Genomic DNA, 18,570 nt, shown 5'->3' on the forward strand with positions numbered 1-18,570 from the left:
TTCTTAGGAAACTACAGGTAGCATAAAGTATCAGAAAAAGTCAATTTTCATCAGTTTCGTTTCCTCAAACATCCGGAGAAACAAGATAGAGTATGCATTAGAAACAAGATAGAGTATGCATTAGAAACAAGATAGAGTATGCATTAGAAACAAGATAGAGTATGCATTAGAAACAAGATAGAGTATGCATTAGAAACAAGATAGAGTATGCATTAGAAATCACCGACTCCAGAGCTGCTTACATTACTTCTTTGTTCCTCCGAGGCCCCTCGAAGGGTCTAAAGGGCAGCGACCCCGTGGCTGCGTGGTAGAATGTGACTCCGACACTCCACAGATCAACGGTGGCTCCGTACTTCTTCTGATGGTCCTTCCTTAGCACTGCCCTCTCATACATGTCCGGGTGCTGAGCAGGAAAGCCAAGGTAAGATTTGACAACGCCCGAGTCCTATTATGTTTTCCTAACAATTTTACTTTTCCATTCTCAAAAGACTAATTTGGGGTGGGGAGATGGTTCAGTGGGTAAAGGGGCTGCCTGTAAGCAAGTCTGGTAACCCCTGAGTTCAACTTCTGGGACCTGCATGGTGGAAGGAGAACAGTGACTGTCACAAGCTGCCCTGACTCCTACAGGGCGCCACAGGACGTGCATCCCCCAGTACATACACATAATGAGAATGTAAGCTCGTGACCTCTAGATACACCCCACCCTTTGCAGCAATGATCCAACTTGCTGCATCCCATCAAAGCACAGTCCCCTCCTCACTGAACTGAGCCCAAACAGGGGTCTTTCCTGGCCAGATGCTTCTCAAGTCTTCGGGTGCCTCTTCTTCTAATACAGATAGAGCCACTGCACTGGGGCTGAGGAAGGAGATGGCTCAGTGCTTATGACCCATGCTAAACTCCCAGCACCTGCATGGCTGTTCACAAATGTCTAAAATTCAAGTTCCAGGGGCTCTGACACTTTCACAGACATGCAGGCAGGCAAACATTAATGTACATAAAATAAAAATAAATAAAAACAAATCCACTGATTTAGTATATGACTTGTAAAACAATCAAGAATTTTTGCTGCTGGCTTTTTTGTAGATCTGTCTTGAGACAGGGTTTCATTATTTAGCCCTGGCTGACCCAGAATGCTCTATGTAGCCCTAGCTAGCCTTCAGCTGGTACCCATTCTCTTCCTTCTACCTCTCAAGTGCTGGGGTCAGAGCTGTGAGTCCCCATAGGTGGAACAACTCTGAGCCTGTCCAACAGAGAAAGACAGTAGAGTCAAATCAGTTCCTCCCTTCCTTATTACACACCATATCCATCAGAGCAGAAAACAGAACCTTGGTCATAAAGATCATGTAGTACTTTATAGGCTGTGGCCAACAGCTCCACGTATAATAACCTATTTGGTTATTAAAGTAAATCACAGTAGTGTGCAACTTACCAAATACTCTTCTGTGCCATACAGAGACACGAACTGCTCATCGTCCTCTAACTCTCTAGCGGCACCAAAGTCTGTGAGTTTGTACACAGACTGTCCGTCTTCTCCTATGACGCGCATGATGTTCCCTGGCTTGATATCACGGTGCACTATGCCGTTCTCTCGGAGATGATTCATTCCGCCCACTTCAGCAATAAACACAAAACAAGGAAATCTTAATGTAGGCCTCAACTTGTATATACATCTCAAACTCATGGGCAGGATACATTCATAGTCACTCAAACTTAGGTTTTTGTATAAGTTGGCTTGAAGTCCTTTTATTCTAAGAAACAGATCCCCCCTCTGTACAAACACCCACACTCACACTCCCCAGGCACAAGTGTGTAACAATCTTATGTTTCAACCACTAGGTGTTTTAGCGAGAATTACAGCCCACAAAAGTGTGCTGTCTTTGATAACTATTGGGCAAACGGAACTCCTGAGGCCAGGAGTTCCTGGACTACTTCTGGTGGTGGAGAAAGATCCCACAGATGCCCATCTTACACTGCAGTTTTATACTTTGTTGTTGTTGTTTTTGAAACAACAGCCCCGGACCTCACTCTGTAGACCAGGCTGACCTTGAACTCAGAGATGCACCTGCCTTTTGCCTCTCGAGTGCTAGGATTAAAGCTGAGTGCCACGGTGCCCCGCTCTTCTTTTACACTTACTTTACTTTGGGAAAAAAAGTCACAAGGAACAAATTGGCTTCAACATAGAAAACAGTAAATGAGGATGCACAGTGTGATCCATGGAGAGGTGTTTCCTAGATAGTCCTAGGCAGTCCATGTCCTTCCCTCAAGGGCAAAGGCACTGACTGCCACTGCTGTGGTTAAGTTGTGGGGCTGACGTGCAGGGCACCAGCTGAGATCACAGGCACCGGCCACTTCGCCTCCTCAAACATTTGACTCATTTCTTTCCAACGAAATATTATTTCACTTGCCTTTTAAAAATAGTAGGTTTACTAAAACACACACACATCTTGCCATTCATTTTAAGAAATGTACCATTTAATAATTTTTAATTGAGTTGTACAACTGTCACTATTAATAGCATAGCATAACATTGTTCTCACGCTCCAAATAAAATCTGTTTCCACCTGGTCTAGCTGTGCAGCCACTAGTGGGCGCTGTCAGACTCCACAGTCACTTGCCTCCCTACTAACTGCACTGCGAATGGTGTGTGCAATACTGATTTTTTTGTCTCCTGCTTCTTTCACTTTCTATCCTTTTAGGATTCACCCTCATTTTAGCATGTGCCAAGATTTCATTTTTTACTTTTCAATTAAGGAACTTTTTTTTTTTGTATGTATGTATGTATGTGTGGTGAGTTCTTGTCAACTTGACACAAATTAGAGTCAAGTTTCAGGAAGAGGGAGTCTCAGTCGGTACAGGCCTCCATCAGACTGACCTTTAGCCTCCATCAGACTGACCTTTAGCCATATCTGTGGTATCTTGCTTACTGAGCGATGTGGAAGGGCCTAGTCCACTGTGGCAATGCCGCCCTGGAGCCGTAGGAGAAGTAACTGAAAACCAGCCTGAGAGAGGGATCAAGAGTGTTCCTCTAGTCTGTCTCGGTTCCTGCTGGGGATTCCCTCAATGAGGCCAGTGATCAGGAAACTTAAGCCAAGGCTACCCTCCCCCTGCCCAGTGCTCTTGGTCATGGTGTTTAACAGAGCAACAAAACCAAACTAGAATTCTGTGTCTACCTTCCGAGTGCTGGAGTGTAATCTGTAAACACTTTCTGCTCTATGGGCTCTCTTCTCAGTTATCATCTCAAGTAAGTTGTGGTTTAAAATTTTTCATTTATTTTATGTGTATTTTGCCCACATAAATATCTGTATACTAAATGCCTAGTGCCTGTGGAGGCCAGAAAAGACCATGGCCTCCCAGAACTGACGTGCGATGGCTGTGAGCTGCCCTGTGGGTGCTGGGATTCAGAGGGGGCTTTCACTGCTTAGCCCTGTCTCAGCCCTGAAGTAAGTTTTCAATGCTGACAAAATCCAATTTATCTAAGTTTTCTTTTAGGCACTTGTGCTTTTAGTGTAGTTTCTAATAAAACATTGAAAAAAAGCTTTTTGTTTTGAATGTAGGAAACTATTTTCTCATTCTGTATCTTTAAATAATGTGTGTATGAAACCATATAAGCAAACATACATAGAAAACCATATAAACATACCCACATCTCGTAAAACAATTAAAAACTCTGATTCTGGCAGTCCATAGGCATTGGATGGCTCCTCTAACACAGTGTATAAACTCCCACAGGGACAGAACTCCATGATAAGTACTTTATGTCTTGTTGTTGTCTGGAAAAAAAAAAAAAGGGCACTAATTGAGAATCAACAGGAAACCCGACAGACCAAAGCTGACTCAGGCGGTGCTGGCTACCTGACCTCACTCAAGTGCAGGGCATGCTACAATGACAAGTCACTGTGAATCTTTCACTGGGACTGGGAAATGCTATGCTTTTGTAAATAATGGCTTCCAGACTTCTATTAAATAGAGCTGAGGGGCTGGAGGGGCTCTCTTATGCGCATTGGCTGCTCTTCCAGAGGCCTTGGGCTCAGGTGCCAGCACCACACAGGGTGGCTCACATAACTCCAGCTCTAGGGCTCCGTCACTCTTGTTCTCCCCAGGCACTAGAACGCACATGAGCATACACACACAAATAAAACATAAATCTTCATATACAGATAGGTCATATCCCTAGAAACCAGAGCTGTCTGTGTGGAAGGAAAGCCAGTGAAGACTAGCTAAATCTCAACCACGAGACCATGGCTTATTATTTTTATTCAAATCATTTAGGCTTTCTGCATAACAACCCACTTAGGACAAATCTCCTTCTTACAATAAGTACTTTTACTTCAAGAAATGGAGTCCTAGCCTTAAAAAGCAATGAGTGAACTGGAGAGGGGCTCAGTGTTAGGAGCATGGCCTACTCTTCCAGAAGGTCGCAGTTGAGTTTGCATCCCTGTGTCAGGCAGCTCCCAACTGCCTACAATGTCCACTGCAGAGGACCCAGTGGCCTCTTCCAGTTGGCTGGCAAGGACACCTGCACCAGTAACACACACACACGTGTACACATGACTCAAAATAAAACCAAACCTGCACCAGTAACGCACAGTAAAAACCAATGTGAGGAAAATAAGAGATCAAACTAGATGGCAGAACAGTTGAGAAGCTTGTTCACGTCCATCTCAGCTAATCAAAATGCTTCACAATATAAGAGCTTTATAAGGAAGAAGGACTCTCATCAAACTACATAATATAGAGTGGTCACCTGATACATACCAATTTCAGAACCTGCAATTTTTAATGTAAAAATCTAGTTTCAACTTTTGACTTTTGGTCCTTAAAAAAAAGGTTTAACCCAGCCCCCAAATACTATATAATGTATTTTATTTTCTTTGTTCAGTAGTCATAAAAGAGAAATAATATAAAACAAAGAAAAATCTGCTTTGTATAATGCATGATGATGACCGGAACACTGGGAAATACATATCATCCCATCATCCCAGAATAATGTCCCAGTCCCATCTCACCGTTTCCCAGGAGGCGAAGCATGTCATGGGTACACAGCATTTGTTTTTCAGGTCTGACTTTCTTTTCTGTCAGTTTTGTGCATCATGTGTGCCTGATGTCTACACAAGTCAGCAGAGGGTAAAGGGACTGGAGTTGGGAGCTGCCACATGGGTGCTGGGAATCATACCTGATCCTCTACAGGAACAGCTTGTGAATCACTTCTTGTGGAATTTTTTTTTTTTTTTTTTTTTGGTTCTTTTTTTCGGAGCTGGGGACCGAACCCAGGGCCTTGCGCTTCCTAGGTAAGCGCTCTACCACTGAGCTAAATCCCCAGCCCCTACTTCACTATTTCTAGAATATTTTTCCTAATAGTACACTTAATTTTTGCCATTTCCCCTTAAATTAATACCTTTATAACTAAGATTTTTAATCTCTAAATTACTATGAGTTTTACTCATTTACAAAGTTTTCTATCACTGTCTTTTTGTTCTGTTGTAAAATATTTTATTCTTTATTTAGGTGTATGTGTGTTTGAGCACCCAAGTATCTGGAGTCTCCTGAAGCTGGGGTTACAGGTTGTTTTGAGGGGCCTGGTGTGGGAACTGAACCCAGTCCTCTGGAAGAACAGCAAGTTCTCCTCAGTGCTGAACATTCTCTAGCCCTTGTCCTTTCTGTGAGTATGTGAATTTTACTTCAGTTAGTTTTTCTTTTCCTTTTTTGTATAAATGATACAAGTAACTGATTTGTTTATTTGTTTTTTGAGACAGGGTTTCTCTGTGTAGCCCTGGCTGTCCTGGAACTCAGAGATCCACTTGCCTCTGTCTCACAAGTGCTGGGGTTAAAGGTGCCTGGATACAATTAACTAAACTGTACACCTCTCTCTTTCTTATACTTTGTTTCTATTCTCTCTCCATTAGAGAATGTTGTGGATAGAACACTTGGTTACTGGAGCCATAAATCCTATGGTGTTTGCAACCCCTTTGCTAGGCCCTGTCTTCTGAGTAGGACCTGCACAACACAATGGCATGCCTGAGTACTTACCTCTTCTTCAATAGCAAATAATTTGACAATGTTTTTGTGATTGAGCTTTTTTAACACTTCAAATTCTCTCATTTGAACATCCACTGGGCGAAGGAAGCTTATGTTATTAAATACTTTGACAGCATAGAGATCACCAGTTTTCTGAAAGTCAAAGAGAAGAAGTCAGTGATGGCATGCTGGCGGCCTGTATCCTCTCAGTGCACACGCTCCCTCAGACCAAGTATACCCTCTCACACATAAATAATTTTTATGTATTTATCCCTCGACCAAGCCCCCAGACCTACCAATGGTAAAGAACGAATTCCCCAAAGGTCACAGTCACTCACACTACAAGCAGAACTTACAAATGAAAATACTAGTGGCAAAGATAGTCATACAGGTCACAGAAGGTAGCAGCTCTCTACCTCTCTTGGAGAAAATCTCTCTTGGAGAAAAACTGAAACTCCAATTTCTCAGAGCCAAACATTCACAATACGAACAAAGAGATAGAAAATTATACTCCACCTACAAACATTTTTATCAATGTTATCAACGTAATGCAATTCAATTTTTGGCACGTTTTCTCATTAGCTGTGCTAATGTGTGTGTCTGTAAGGAGGACTCTGAGAATGTACGTCAGAGTGGACTTCCTGGTTAGATCATGCCACTGTAGGTCACAGGGGACTGAGTAGATGATCACCCACAGGATCACAACACACAACTAACGGCTTTTTAGCATGAAAAGCTCTACCTCGCTCTAAGCTCTTCCAGGCTCACACACTTCCTTTTAATCCCTGGGACCAGCAAGCTCCCCCTCAAGGTTTGCATTCGGCCTCAGTCTCCCTTATTTCTCAGGGTGAACTTCCACAGAGCCGGTTCTTGGACCACGAAAAGACCTCTCCCTTGTACGGTGCTTCACCTTTTGCACAGAGTCAGTCACCTCCCTCCTCTCCATAGAAGCATTTGCTTCTAAAATGGATCTGCTGTTGTTAATAATCCACCGCTCAATATCTGTTTGAAGACACCTCTCTAAATGGCCCCATTGCCCAAGTCACACCAAATACAAAGAAATGTCTATTTCCTTATCTCAAACTCAGTCTAACATAAATGTTTTTCCTTAAAATTTTTTATTACACTTACTTATTTTACTACATGGGTGTGTATGGATGTGGGCACACGGGTAGAGGTCAGAGGGCAGTATGTAATAGTCACTTTTCTCTTTCTACCATGTGTGATTTGAGGATTAAATTTAGGTTGTTATTCTTGGTAACACTTGACCTGTTAAGCTATCTCATCCCTCAAATAGGAAGTCTCTGACAGGAGCAAGCAGTGGAAACAAGACATTGTGGCGAGGCACCCAGGGTAATCAGGGGATGCATTCTGGAAAGGTGTAGTTATCACACCGGTGAGGTCATAAGTCAAAGTTACATGACATATACGTAAAGACCTGCATGATCAGCAAACCTCCCTACAGGTCACGTGTCCCTTCACCTTCACTGTGGTTGTCACACCCATCTACTCCATCCCACACAGCAGTAACTCATGGCAACCTCAGAAGAACTCAGGTAAGGAGCGCAGCCAGATGGCTCGGGGATAGGCACTGCCATGCACCTTGATGAAGAACCTATCGCTAGACGGGGTTCAATCCCCAGACCAACAGGAGAGCGGACTCTTGAAAGCTGCCCGACCTCCAGCATGTATGCCTGGCGGCAGGTCTGCACACACACCCCACCCACTAATAAGTAAAAGTCTTAAAGATTAAATAAGCAATATTTTGAATGGCAGCATAGTTTTGAACATGATGTCCTAAGCCATGTTAAATATCATGATCTAAACAAATTATTTTAGACAACAAAAGGAAGAGATTTATTTTTACTTTATTTTTTACTATTATGTGAATTTTATGTACACAGGTATTTTGCCTGTATGTATGTCTGTGCACTATGTGTTTAAGGGTGTTCTTGAAGGGCAGAAGAAGGCATTAGATCTTCTGTAACTGGGTACAGACCACTGTGGGCCTGCATGTGGGTCGCCACTGGTTATCAAACCCTGGTCCTCTGTGAAAGTAGCCAGTGCTCTTAACACTGAGCAGCTCTCAGCCAACCTTCGTGTTTCTAACCATGGGTACTTGTCTGTGTAACCACTGATAGCAGGTGTTTGTGGATGGCAGAAGCATCAGATCTCCCTGAGCTGGACTTAGAGGCTGTTGTGAGCCACGTGACACAGGTGCTGGGACCTAGAATCAGGTCCTCTGCACCAGCAATATGTATTCTTAACTACTGAGCCATCACTCTGCCCCACACCTCACATCCTGCCTTTTAGTGCAGTCCTAAAATACTTGAAGTCGACATTCACTCAGTGAACATCTCAGAAGATCCACCATGTCTGTGTAGACACTTACATGAAGGATAGATACTGAGTAGTAGCTAAGCGGGGACAAGGACCTGCAAACAAACTATCCAGTAATGCCATCGTTTTAAACTCATGTCGCCAGGTTACCATTACTGACTGTCATTTGTTTCCAATGTACGACCTTCCCCAAAATCAAACCTGTCATGTGCAGGGCTTCCTTATTAGTTATATGTAACAACTCCAGGCCCACTGTGCCTGACCCACACTAAGTAATCATTATGGTAATTTGGAGCACAGGAAGACAGAAGGTCAGATGTGTTTCAACACTAAGTTCTGTTGTTCTCATCTTGGCACAAACAAACAAACAAACAAACAAACGAACAGCAATTTCTAGTAAAGAAATACCCAAGAATAGCGGAAGTGAGCGTGAGTGGGGCTGCAGAGCCTGAGGGGTGGTTTGGAGCTAGGAGGAAACTGCGAGAAGCCGCACGTGACATTTATGATTCATGCTTTGTGAGCCACGCAGCTGCTTATAACCATGTCCTCTCCCCAGAGGAAGGAGCCCCTCACCCACGTGTGCTGTCTCAGTGACAATCTCAAAGCTATGGGAAAACAGAAGTGCTTCCCCTCCACCCTGCTGGTAAAATGTTCAGCATTCCTATGTCTGAAAATAAGAATTACAGGGCTCCAAACAAAACTCACCCTAAAACACATTTAAAACACATTCGTAGTGCTGGAAAAAAGTCAGTATTTTACCTGGAGCAGGCATTCCCACTCTACCCCTTTTCCAGCTTTCTTCATTTTATCTTCATTTATCTTTTCTTCATTTAAATTATTCTAGTTACTATGGTTTGGTTTGGTTTTAGAGACCGCGTTCTTCTGTGTGGCCAGGCTGGTCTGGAACTCACACTTTAGAGACCTGTCTGCCTCTGCCTCCTGAGCACTGGGATTGAAGGTGTGCGCCATCACCGCCCGGCTAGTCTAGCTAGCTTTTCTTTCATCCTCCACTGCAGAATGTGCCAGAACCCTGTGGGTTCCTGACATGCTGCCAGGAGCAGCCCTTTAATCCCGCCCCCACTTCTACCAGCTGCAGACTGCTGCATACTGGGACACAGCCTCAACTCCAATCTATCCTGGATGGTGCCACTTTAGAGAAGCAAATCGGCTGTGGGCTCCTTTAATTCTACATCTGCCTGTCGGCCACGCCGTCCTCCACTGCATGATACACCAAGAAGGCCGGTAGAGGGTAGGAAACACTTTCAATCTCTTCCAATGTTTCTCTGGTCTGTAAACTCAGAAACTAGCACCACTAGGTGGATGTATTAACTGCCCCAATACAAGCTAAATCTCAATCACGAAAACCATAAAATCCCTTTTCTTAGACTTAAATGTGCTTGTCAGAAGACAGTACCAGGCTGAGAGCATGACAGACAACATGTACCTACCTTATGCCTTCCTCGGAAGACATTTGCAGTAGCCCCTTGGCCTAGGATATCAGACAAAAGCCACAGATGGTTGGAAGTGCTCTGCATCTCGGCTTGGTCAGGCGCTTCTCCTCACGATAAGGGGGAAGAAGAGATTTGCATGTACGCTGTTAAGGCAATAACACAGTCAAGAAACGAAAGTCAGCCACGGTTAGCCTGAAGTAGGTCCACCCAGTATCTACTGCTAGGCTGAAGTGCATCAACAGTGTTGGTGAACAGTATGTTCCCAACAGTGTAAAGGCCACAGGGCAGCAGTAAACCACATGCAGTCCCTCGCCTTCCTTATGCTCTGGAGACAGTATTTGCCCACATTTCCCAGCCTGGCTTTCAACTCGCCATATAACCCAGAGTAGTCTTCTGTCTTAGCCTCCAGAATGATGAATTACAGGTATATCTGGTGTGTGTGTGTGTGTGTGTGTGTGTGTGTGTGTGTGTGCTGGAGGGTGTGAGTTGGATCCCCGGGAGCTGGAGTCCAGGCAGCTGTGACCCATTTGCTGTGGGTGCTGGGAACTCAAGCTCACACTCTGTGAGGGCAGCGAGAGCTCTTAGCCACTGCTAATCCCCCATGTTTGGCTCTTTTTTCTTCATATATTCAATTTCATTTACATCTCAGAGCTCTAAGAAGCATCCCTTTATCATCTCTCTGCCCATTAAAGCAATATTGACTATTTATCTCCAATTGCTTTGAAAGATTAATTACTGATTTACAAAAAAGAAATATTTTTTGACCCAGAGTCTCTTCATAGCCCAAGTTGGCCTCGAACCTGCTATCTTCCTGCCTTTGCCTCTCACATGCTGAGAGATAAATGAAAGAAATTAGGGAAGCACAGAAAACAACCATCACTTCATGATCGTCCCAGAAGGCAAAATTTCACCTACAGAGAAACTGTCACAGAAAAGTTCAGAAGTTTCTATTCCTGAAAAGCCAGTAACTCTTCTGTTTCGGTTTAAGGTTAGTTTCCTGAGCCAGTGAAATGGCTTAGTGAGCAAACCAGACAACCTAAATTCAGTCCCCAGAACACACGTGGACTATCTGTGCCACAGCATGCATGAGCTCACACACACGCACACACACACATGTAAAAACATCAAAAAGCAGTCATTTCCCTAACTTCTAAATGGACAGGGTATACACACGCCAAGTATGTATTACCAAATCCTAAGATGCACCGACTGCAGACTTGCTTTTTACCACAAGAAAGCCGTGCACCATAAATAAATGGCGCAAGGACCAGACACACCATCCTTTATGCCTGCTGTAAGGTCAGATCACAACAAGCTTACATTCCATTTCCAGTGACTTAGAACTCTCATCTTCCAAGGATAGGATCAAGGGAAATGGCCAAGAGTCCAAGTTTCACCAATCTCTTACACACTAGCTATACTTAGAATTTTATCACCTACATAATTTAGATAAGGAATTGCACATCCATCGGTCTATTTGAAGTAAGCAGTAAAGACCCCCTTTCACAAACAATAAATGCACTTACCCCTTACTATGTTTCCTTCAAGGGGTGATAATCCGAACTATGTAGTGGAAAACCTTCCCTACGGATGCTGCATTGCTGTTAAATAACTATAAAGGACAGTATTACCAAGCACTCATATGTATCCAGTGGGTAACTGAAAACACACTAAGATAAGCTCTCTATATTCCAATATAAAAAGATGGGTCCACAATAGTAATTATTTGAAACTTTTTTCCAGGAACCCCCTCAGGACTAAAACATGACTCAGCACACCCACGGGATGCTTGCTATGAAAATCTCCCCAAATTCTGACAAGTGTATGATCTGGCATTCAACAAGTAAGTTATTGGTGATTCTGTAGGCAGTCTACTTCCTTAATCGTTTAAAAACGAAAGTTACCAAGGATAAAACAGGCTGGGTGACATGGTGTACGGGCAAAAGTTCCAGGATTTCCAAACTCTACCTCTATGTCACCCATTTATTCGACAGATAGCAGAGGTCCCAGAGTGGGAAATGTCGGTTTGATTATGCATTTGACAGTTCTCGGGGAGAATCTCTCTTGGGACGACTGACAGAAAACACCAGGGAAATAGATCAGGGAAATAAATGCAGCAAGCGGGTCAGAGAGGAACCGGGAGACATGGGGATTTGCATTTCACTGGGTACATTAAAAACGTCTCATGCCCGTATCCTCGGATGAGTAAAACCTTGGGAACGCCAGTCCGTTTAAAAACTGCCGGTGGTGGCAGCTGGGCCAAAGGTGGCAGCGGCGAGACAACTCCGGGCAGAGCAGCCCTTCTGCCCGGACGGACGCCAGGGCCCATCCCGGGCGAACGCGAGGCTGCCAGGCTCCCCGGGCCATGGCCCCGCGCTGACTCAGCACGCCGCCTTCCCGACCCTCCGGGCGCGCCCCCGCCCGTCCCCTCCATCCCTGTCCGCTCCCACCGGCCTCCGCCCGCCCCTCTTACCCAGCGAGCGTCCGCCGCGTACAGCCCGCGGCTCCCGGGCCTTCTCGCGCCCCAGGCTACTTCCGGCTTTGCCAGCCCGGGCCACGAAGCACGTGACCGACGGCGGGGCGCGCCTGCGCGTGCGTATTCCGCGGCAGCCGAGCTCTCCAGGCTGCAGTCTCCGGCGCGGACCAGAGGAGCTATGGAAGCGTGCAGGGCGGCCCGAGTGCGGCAAGGTGGCGACGCCCAGGGACACAGGTGGGCGGAGGGCTGGCCTTGATCGCTTTCGCGGAGTAGGAGATGGGGCGGGTCTGTGTTTTAACGTCGCCTGGCTGTTGCATGAAGCAAGTATCTGTTCGTGACATCCGTGTCCTTAAGTCGCTCTTTCAGTTTGTTTTTGAAAATGGTAATACTGGAAACTTTAAGCATTGAACTTGACAGCTTGAGAGCTAAACTAGTAACTATGATTAGGTTCTGCTCAAGCAGGTATTCCTTACAAAGGAGTTGCTTCCACGGAAGCACGACAGCACCAAAGCCCCCTTTCCACGTAAGGCAGACTCCAGGGTACGGAGGGCGAGCAGATCTACTCCTGAGGATGAGAGCCGCGAGTGGTTAAGGGCAGAGGCTTTGACTGAAACGGACAAGAGGCTGAAGCTGCATCTCCGCCCACTCCTGACCTGTTTCTATCAAACTCACAATGGGGATTTTAAAAAGCCCAATCCAACGAGTTCTTAGAAAGTTACTTTATTAGAATTTTAAACAGTTTAGGCAATGAAACCGTTCTAACAGCAAATGCACTTCCTGCTTACAATGAAATCTATTTCAATTCTGATAATGACATGACAGGTCCATCCAAGTTTCTTCCAACAGAAAAGCCCACAGCTCAAAAGTTACGGGGGGAAACATGACTAAGCCAAAGGACTTCACATGTTTACCACAGAAGTGATACACATTAAAATACCACATAATACTTTCTAAGAGAATCAAGCCACTTGTGAAACCATTAGCAAGCATGGAGACTGAAACAACTGCTTAGGCACAGGACTAACTCAGGCACCATAAAACCCTCTGTCTTCTCACTTAACAAATAAGATTCCCTAGAGACAATTATTTGGGTGCCTGCTTGTAAAAATAAGGTACTTAATGACGGAACGGTTTCTTGATCATGATCATACTTGGGTAATCTCAAGGAATGAAGATGAGGATTATTAGACATGATTACATTAACATGAAATTCTTTATCTATACACTCTGATTTCCATGTCCTGATTTTTCAGGTCTAAACACATGTGAACCCACTGTAGGGCTTTAAAGAGCCACGTGTGGACTCGATAGTACAGAAATACAAGCTAATACTGAGACCTGTATCTTAATTCATTGGGTTCTTAACAAGTTATGAGGTAGCTACCATTGTCCCCCCTCCCTGCACCTCCGTTTCTGACTGGGAAACCAAGGCAGGAAGAAGTTATTTAACTTGCTCAAGGTCCTAAAATCAGTTACCGGTGTTAAGTGGTGTTTGAACCTACTTAATCTGGATCCAGAGTCCACATTATACACGCTTTTAACAACTGTGCTCCGCTAAGTACTACAATACGTCATACAATCTCACTGTGGCCCGCAGATGCTATTACATCTCCCACAGTGCACAGCAAAGAGATGCCCACTTTTGCTTGTCTTGCTTTTTGTTGTTTTTGAAACTGAGTCTCACTCTAGCCCAGACTGGCCTCGCCCCCCTCTGAATGCTGTGACTACAGGCAGAAGCCACCAAACCTGGCGCACTTACCTATTTTTTTTTAAAAAGTCATTATTTATAGAAGTACTATATATTTCACTATCTTCATCATTTAGTAGATGAAATAGATTCCTAGTTGTCAGTTTACTTCACTGCTTTCATTTTATAATGAAGGAAAATCCTATCTCTTGTGGAGTTAAAATCAGAAAAAGATTCGTGTGCACAATTTAGAATAAAATCTAGGGGGCAGGAGGTGGGGGCTCAAGCAGACAAAGTGCTCGATGAACAAGATGGCTCCTGAATTTGGATCCCATAGCAAACCTGCGCAGTCAACACCTGCAACCTGGGACTGGGGCAGACATCCCTCTGGGTAGAAGACCCTGTAAGGTTCTTATTCTCCCCCACATATGTGCACACACAAACACACTTAAAAAGATTTTAGGGAACAGCCCAAAGGAGAAGGCAAATCTCTCCTGACATCTTGTGTCCCCTCCTGTTCTGGGGCACTGGGGATGGTCCTCACCACTAATATGCCCTTAGCAACAGAGTTCAGGCTTTTACTGATTGCATTTTTAGACAGATGTTCGTGCTGCCCAGGCTGACCTCAAATTCACTATGCGGCTGAGAATGACCTGTAACTTCTGATCCTTTTCCCTTTCACTGGGCGATTACAATAGAAACAGATTTCAATGTAAATGCCTCTAGCTGTGTGGCTGGACTTTCCAGTCTTTCCCAGCCCTCCCCAGCACCCCACCCCCCCACGGGAGGCAGGCTGTTCTATAGTGAGACCCAGTCTCTAGACAAAAACAAACAAACAAAAAGTCCAAGTGTGCTGTGTTCTGAGGACATCTAATATAGAAAAACACTGGGCTCTATGATCCTATCACAGACTGACAGAGCTGGTTTCTAGTGCATTCAAAAGACCTGTGTTCCCTCTGGGGCAGTCTGTGAAACAGGGCACCCACATCACATTTGCAAATCGTTAGGGGGAAGATCAGAATAACTAAGGTGAGAAAAGGAGGCTCTCTGTAATAATTCCGGAAAAGACTTGGTATATTTCACTATGTAAAATTTATTTTTTATAAAAAGTGTGTAACACCAGCACCTGCTTTTAAACCGACTGAATTAGGAACCCATTCTCTTATAGAATATACATTGGCATTGAAATAGTTTAAAGAAATGTAATGGCTATCTACAAAAGATTACGTTTTGATTGTTACCCCATAGCTTATGTGTCTGCACACATAAAACTGAACATTTCCAACCTTACGTTCAACTTGTTAGTTTTCCACTGCTGTATTTTATAAAGAACTTTAAAGTTTCATATAAGGAAAAAAATTAAGGAACTAGGATAAATCTATGTCTTATAACAGCATTTTTACATAAACAATTTAAACTGGCATGCAGGCAACCTCTCTTGTTGTCACACACCTTCTTTAGGGAAAAATTACACCCATTTTACAGAAAATCCCACATACACCGCAATATGCTGGAAGCAGTGTACAGGACCAATGTAAATGGTACACACGAACTGCTTCTTTATAAATTATGAACTGGAGCTCCTGATCACGGCGGGGCCGGGGAGGACCAGTCCTAGGGCTTTGCTCTCTGGAAGAACACCTGTAAGACAAGCATTGAAACAGCACACATGTCAGACTGGACAGCTTTCCCCCAGGCCTTTGAATGCTAGTCACCCTCTGCTAACAGACAATATTGCTATGAGCGACAGCAGTCAGAGGAAATAGCTTTTGGAAGATTTCTATTTACTGGTAAAATTAACAATGCAAAATTAAATTTAGTGAAGAAAAAAAAAGTCAAAAGATAAAGGGGTTGGGGATTTAGCTCAGTGGTAGAGCTTTTGCCTAGCAAGCGCAAGGCCCTGGGTTCAGTCCCCAGCTCCGAAAAAAAGAAAAGGAGGGAAAAAAAAAAGATAAAGACAAATTTTCAGCCTCAAAAGAGTTGCTGTGTATTTGGTGATTAGAAGGTATTTACAGTTTAATATTTGAGACCATCAAAAAGTGGGCTAGCAGTCAGGCCAGGCACTGGCCAGCACTGGAGTCCACCTACAGTGATGTGAATTGAACAGGCATTAGAAACAGTCTTGCAGTTAGTGAGCTCTGACAAGGACTTTTACCCCATATGCATGTTCCTACGACCTGGAAAGCCGCTCAGTCACCTGACAGTCAGCTGACATGGTGACTCACACCTGAGATTCTCAAAATTGGGAGGCTAAAGCAAGAGACACTGAATTCCAAGCTAGCCTGGGCTAGAGAGATCCAGTCCCAAAAGAAACCCAAATCAAAAAGGGTTAAGAATGGCCACTGTGTGAGCAAAAGAAAGCCTAAAAGGGGGCCATCATCTTAGTTGGCTTCTACTGTTCACATAGCCTAGGGCTGTCATCTGAGGAGTCTCCACAGAGGGAGTGACTTCCCTGTTGATTGAGGGCTGGTCTGTGGGACAATGTCTTGACTCTTAATTGATAGAGGAGAGGGACCAGCCAACTGTGGGCAACACCACTCCTTGGGTAGGTGGTTTTGGACTGTGTAGGAAAATCAGCTAGACGTTAGTCAGTGATGAGCCAGCAGCAGTGTTCCTCCAGGGTTTTTGCTTCAAGTTCCTGTCCTGACAGCCCTGAAGATGGACTGTGACCTATAAGCTAGGTGAGCTCTCCCTCCCCTATGCTGCCTCTGGCCATACTATTTGTTCCATCCCTGGAATGAAACCAGGGCAGAACACTGCAAGGGTAAGCTGAGAGAGCGTGCGGAATTTCTAGTGCAGGAGCGCAGGCGGTAAAGCAGGTCTGAAGAACGGCAGAGATGATCCTCACAGAAGTAAAAAGTGTGATCTGCTGTCAGAACATGGACTGAAAACCCAGAGGAGGAGCATGAACTCATCTTAGTAAACAATGTTTCCAGGAAGGCGCTGGAGAACAATGAACGAGGAAGATTTGATCAATCAGCCTGGCTGGAACAAGGGAAGGAACACTAAGGGAGATTAGCAGAAGCTGGCCAAAAGGGCTGGGAGGCATCAGGAGTAACCAGCCAGCTCTGAAGGGGAAATGGGCACAACACTGTTTCCAATCAGAAGAAACAATGCTAACTGCGAAGAGAAAGCTCAGCAGGTATGGGTAGTGGCTGCTCTCTCTTCCTGAGGTTCTGAGTTCAATTCCCAGCAACCATGTGGTGGCTCACAACCATCTGTAATTGGATCCGATGCCCTCTTCTGGCATGGAGATGTAATTGCAGATAGAATACTTACATAAAAAATTCTTACAAAAAAGAAAACTAAGGTGGGAAAAGGAGACTGTAATAATTCTGGAAAAGACCTGGTATATTACACTATGTAAAATTTATTTTTTATAAAAAATGTTTAACACCAGCACCTGCTTTTAAACCGACTGAATTAGGAACCCATTCTCTTATAGAATACACATTGGCATTGAAATAGTTTAAAGATATGTAAATAGCTATCTACAAAAGATTACTTTTTGATTGTTACCCCATAGTTTATGTGTCTGGACAGATAAAACTGAACATTTCCAACTTTACATTCAATTCGTTAGAGTCAGTTTTCTACTGCTATATTTTATAAAGAACTTTAAAGTTTCATATAAGGAAAAAAATTAAGGAACTAATACCAGGAAACTGTCAGGGAGAAGCTAAGCGGAGCCCGTCAGTGTGTGCCCAGGCAGACACACCCGAGCACAAGCCTGTAGTGTGCCAGGTCTTCCTGCTCCCGTATTTCCCTGATGCTTTCTGTTCCCATGGAGGCTTCTCCCAATAAGAAAACAGTTCTCCCTTTATGCTGGTAACTAATACGGGACAATGTGTGACCAAAAGGAAGGCAAATGCTATCTAAACTCTATCTACTTTAGTTGTGGATGCTTTGCCACGATAGTAACTGAACCCAGGAATTGTACATGCTAGGCAAGTGTCCTACTGACCCATCTCCAGCTCTGGATTGCAGCGTCCTACAAACCTGAGCCAGGAAGCCACTTACTTGTAACCTGTTCCCCAGAAGCTCAGTATGCGGGGCTTCCCAGTTTGTTTACAAGGGTATTAGGTACTGAGGCGCAGTGCTGGTCCTGCAGTGCTGGTCCTGCCGCATGCACTGTGACTGAGCTCCCCGAGCAGGGAAAAGCATCATCTGGTGTCTGCCACGTGTAAAGCAGCCTCACGTGTGGCGAGGTACTTTCCAAAGTCTCTACTTTCAGGTAGGGTACTACTATGTGGCTGACCACTGACCAATATATTCAGGAATTTGACAATTAGTGCAAATAGCTAATTGTAAATATCTTTTCCAGGAGCTTACTTCATGGGGAGTCACAAAAACTTCTACAATTACATCTTCTTAAACAAAGAATTCCCAGAGTAAGTGAGTTAGTCAAACTTTGTGCTCAAAGGTTACCAAAGAGACGACCATTCCCCAAATACCTACCTTTAGGTAATTTTTAAAAACTTTAGCATCAGGCTGCTGAAGTGCTTGACAGAACTCCTGGGTGACAAGGAAGGGAAGACAGAAAACTCCATTTAATCCAAGCCCTGTGATTTTTTTTTTTTTTTACATTATGGTTAATAAAC

At 44.3% G+C, this 18,570-nt stretch overlaps 2 protein-coding genes across 3 annotated transcripts in view; both read right to left on the bottom strand.

The window, feature by feature from the left end:
- Nucleotides 1-12,319, bottom strand: part of Tbk1 (TANK-binding kinase 1) — a 33,542-nt gene extending 21,223 nt beyond the window's left edge. The window contains 6 exon segments of the mRNA NM_001106786.1: nucleotides 243-403; nucleotides 1,430-1,611; nucleotides 3,641-3,770; nucleotides 6,028-6,168; nucleotides 9,804-9,949; nucleotides 12,280-12,319. Of these exon segments, the coding sequence (NP_001100256.1) occupies nucleotides 243-403; nucleotides 1,430-1,611; nucleotides 3,641-3,770; nucleotides 6,028-6,168; nucleotides 9,804-9,890 (701 nt within the window). The 5' untranslated portion in view covers nucleotides 9,891-9,949; nucleotides 12,280-12,319.
- A 667-nt stretch (nucleotides 12,320-12,986) lies between these two features.
- The window catches only part of Xpot (exportin for tRNA), a 40,410-nt gene continuing 34,826 nt past the window's right edge, over nucleotides 12,987-18,570 (bottom strand). For both annotated transcript variants that reach the window (NM_001401047.1, XM_087557289.1), the window contains 2 exon segments: nucleotides 12,987-15,610; nucleotides 18,428-18,484. In NM_001401047.1, coding sequence (NP_001387976.1) covers nucleotides 15,584-15,610; nucleotides 18,428-18,484 — 84 coding nt within the window. In that variant the 3' untranslated portion in view covers nucleotides 12,987-15,583.

The sequence above is a fragment of the Rattus norvegicus genome, chromosome 7, assembly GCF_021556685.1.
Source record: "Rattus norvegicus strain SHRSP/BbbUtx chromosome 7, alternate assembly SHRSP_T2T, whole genome shotgun sequence".
In the NCBI taxonomy this organism is placed as follows: Eukaryota; Metazoa; Chordata; class Mammalia; order Rodentia; family Muridae; genus Rattus; species Rattus norvegicus.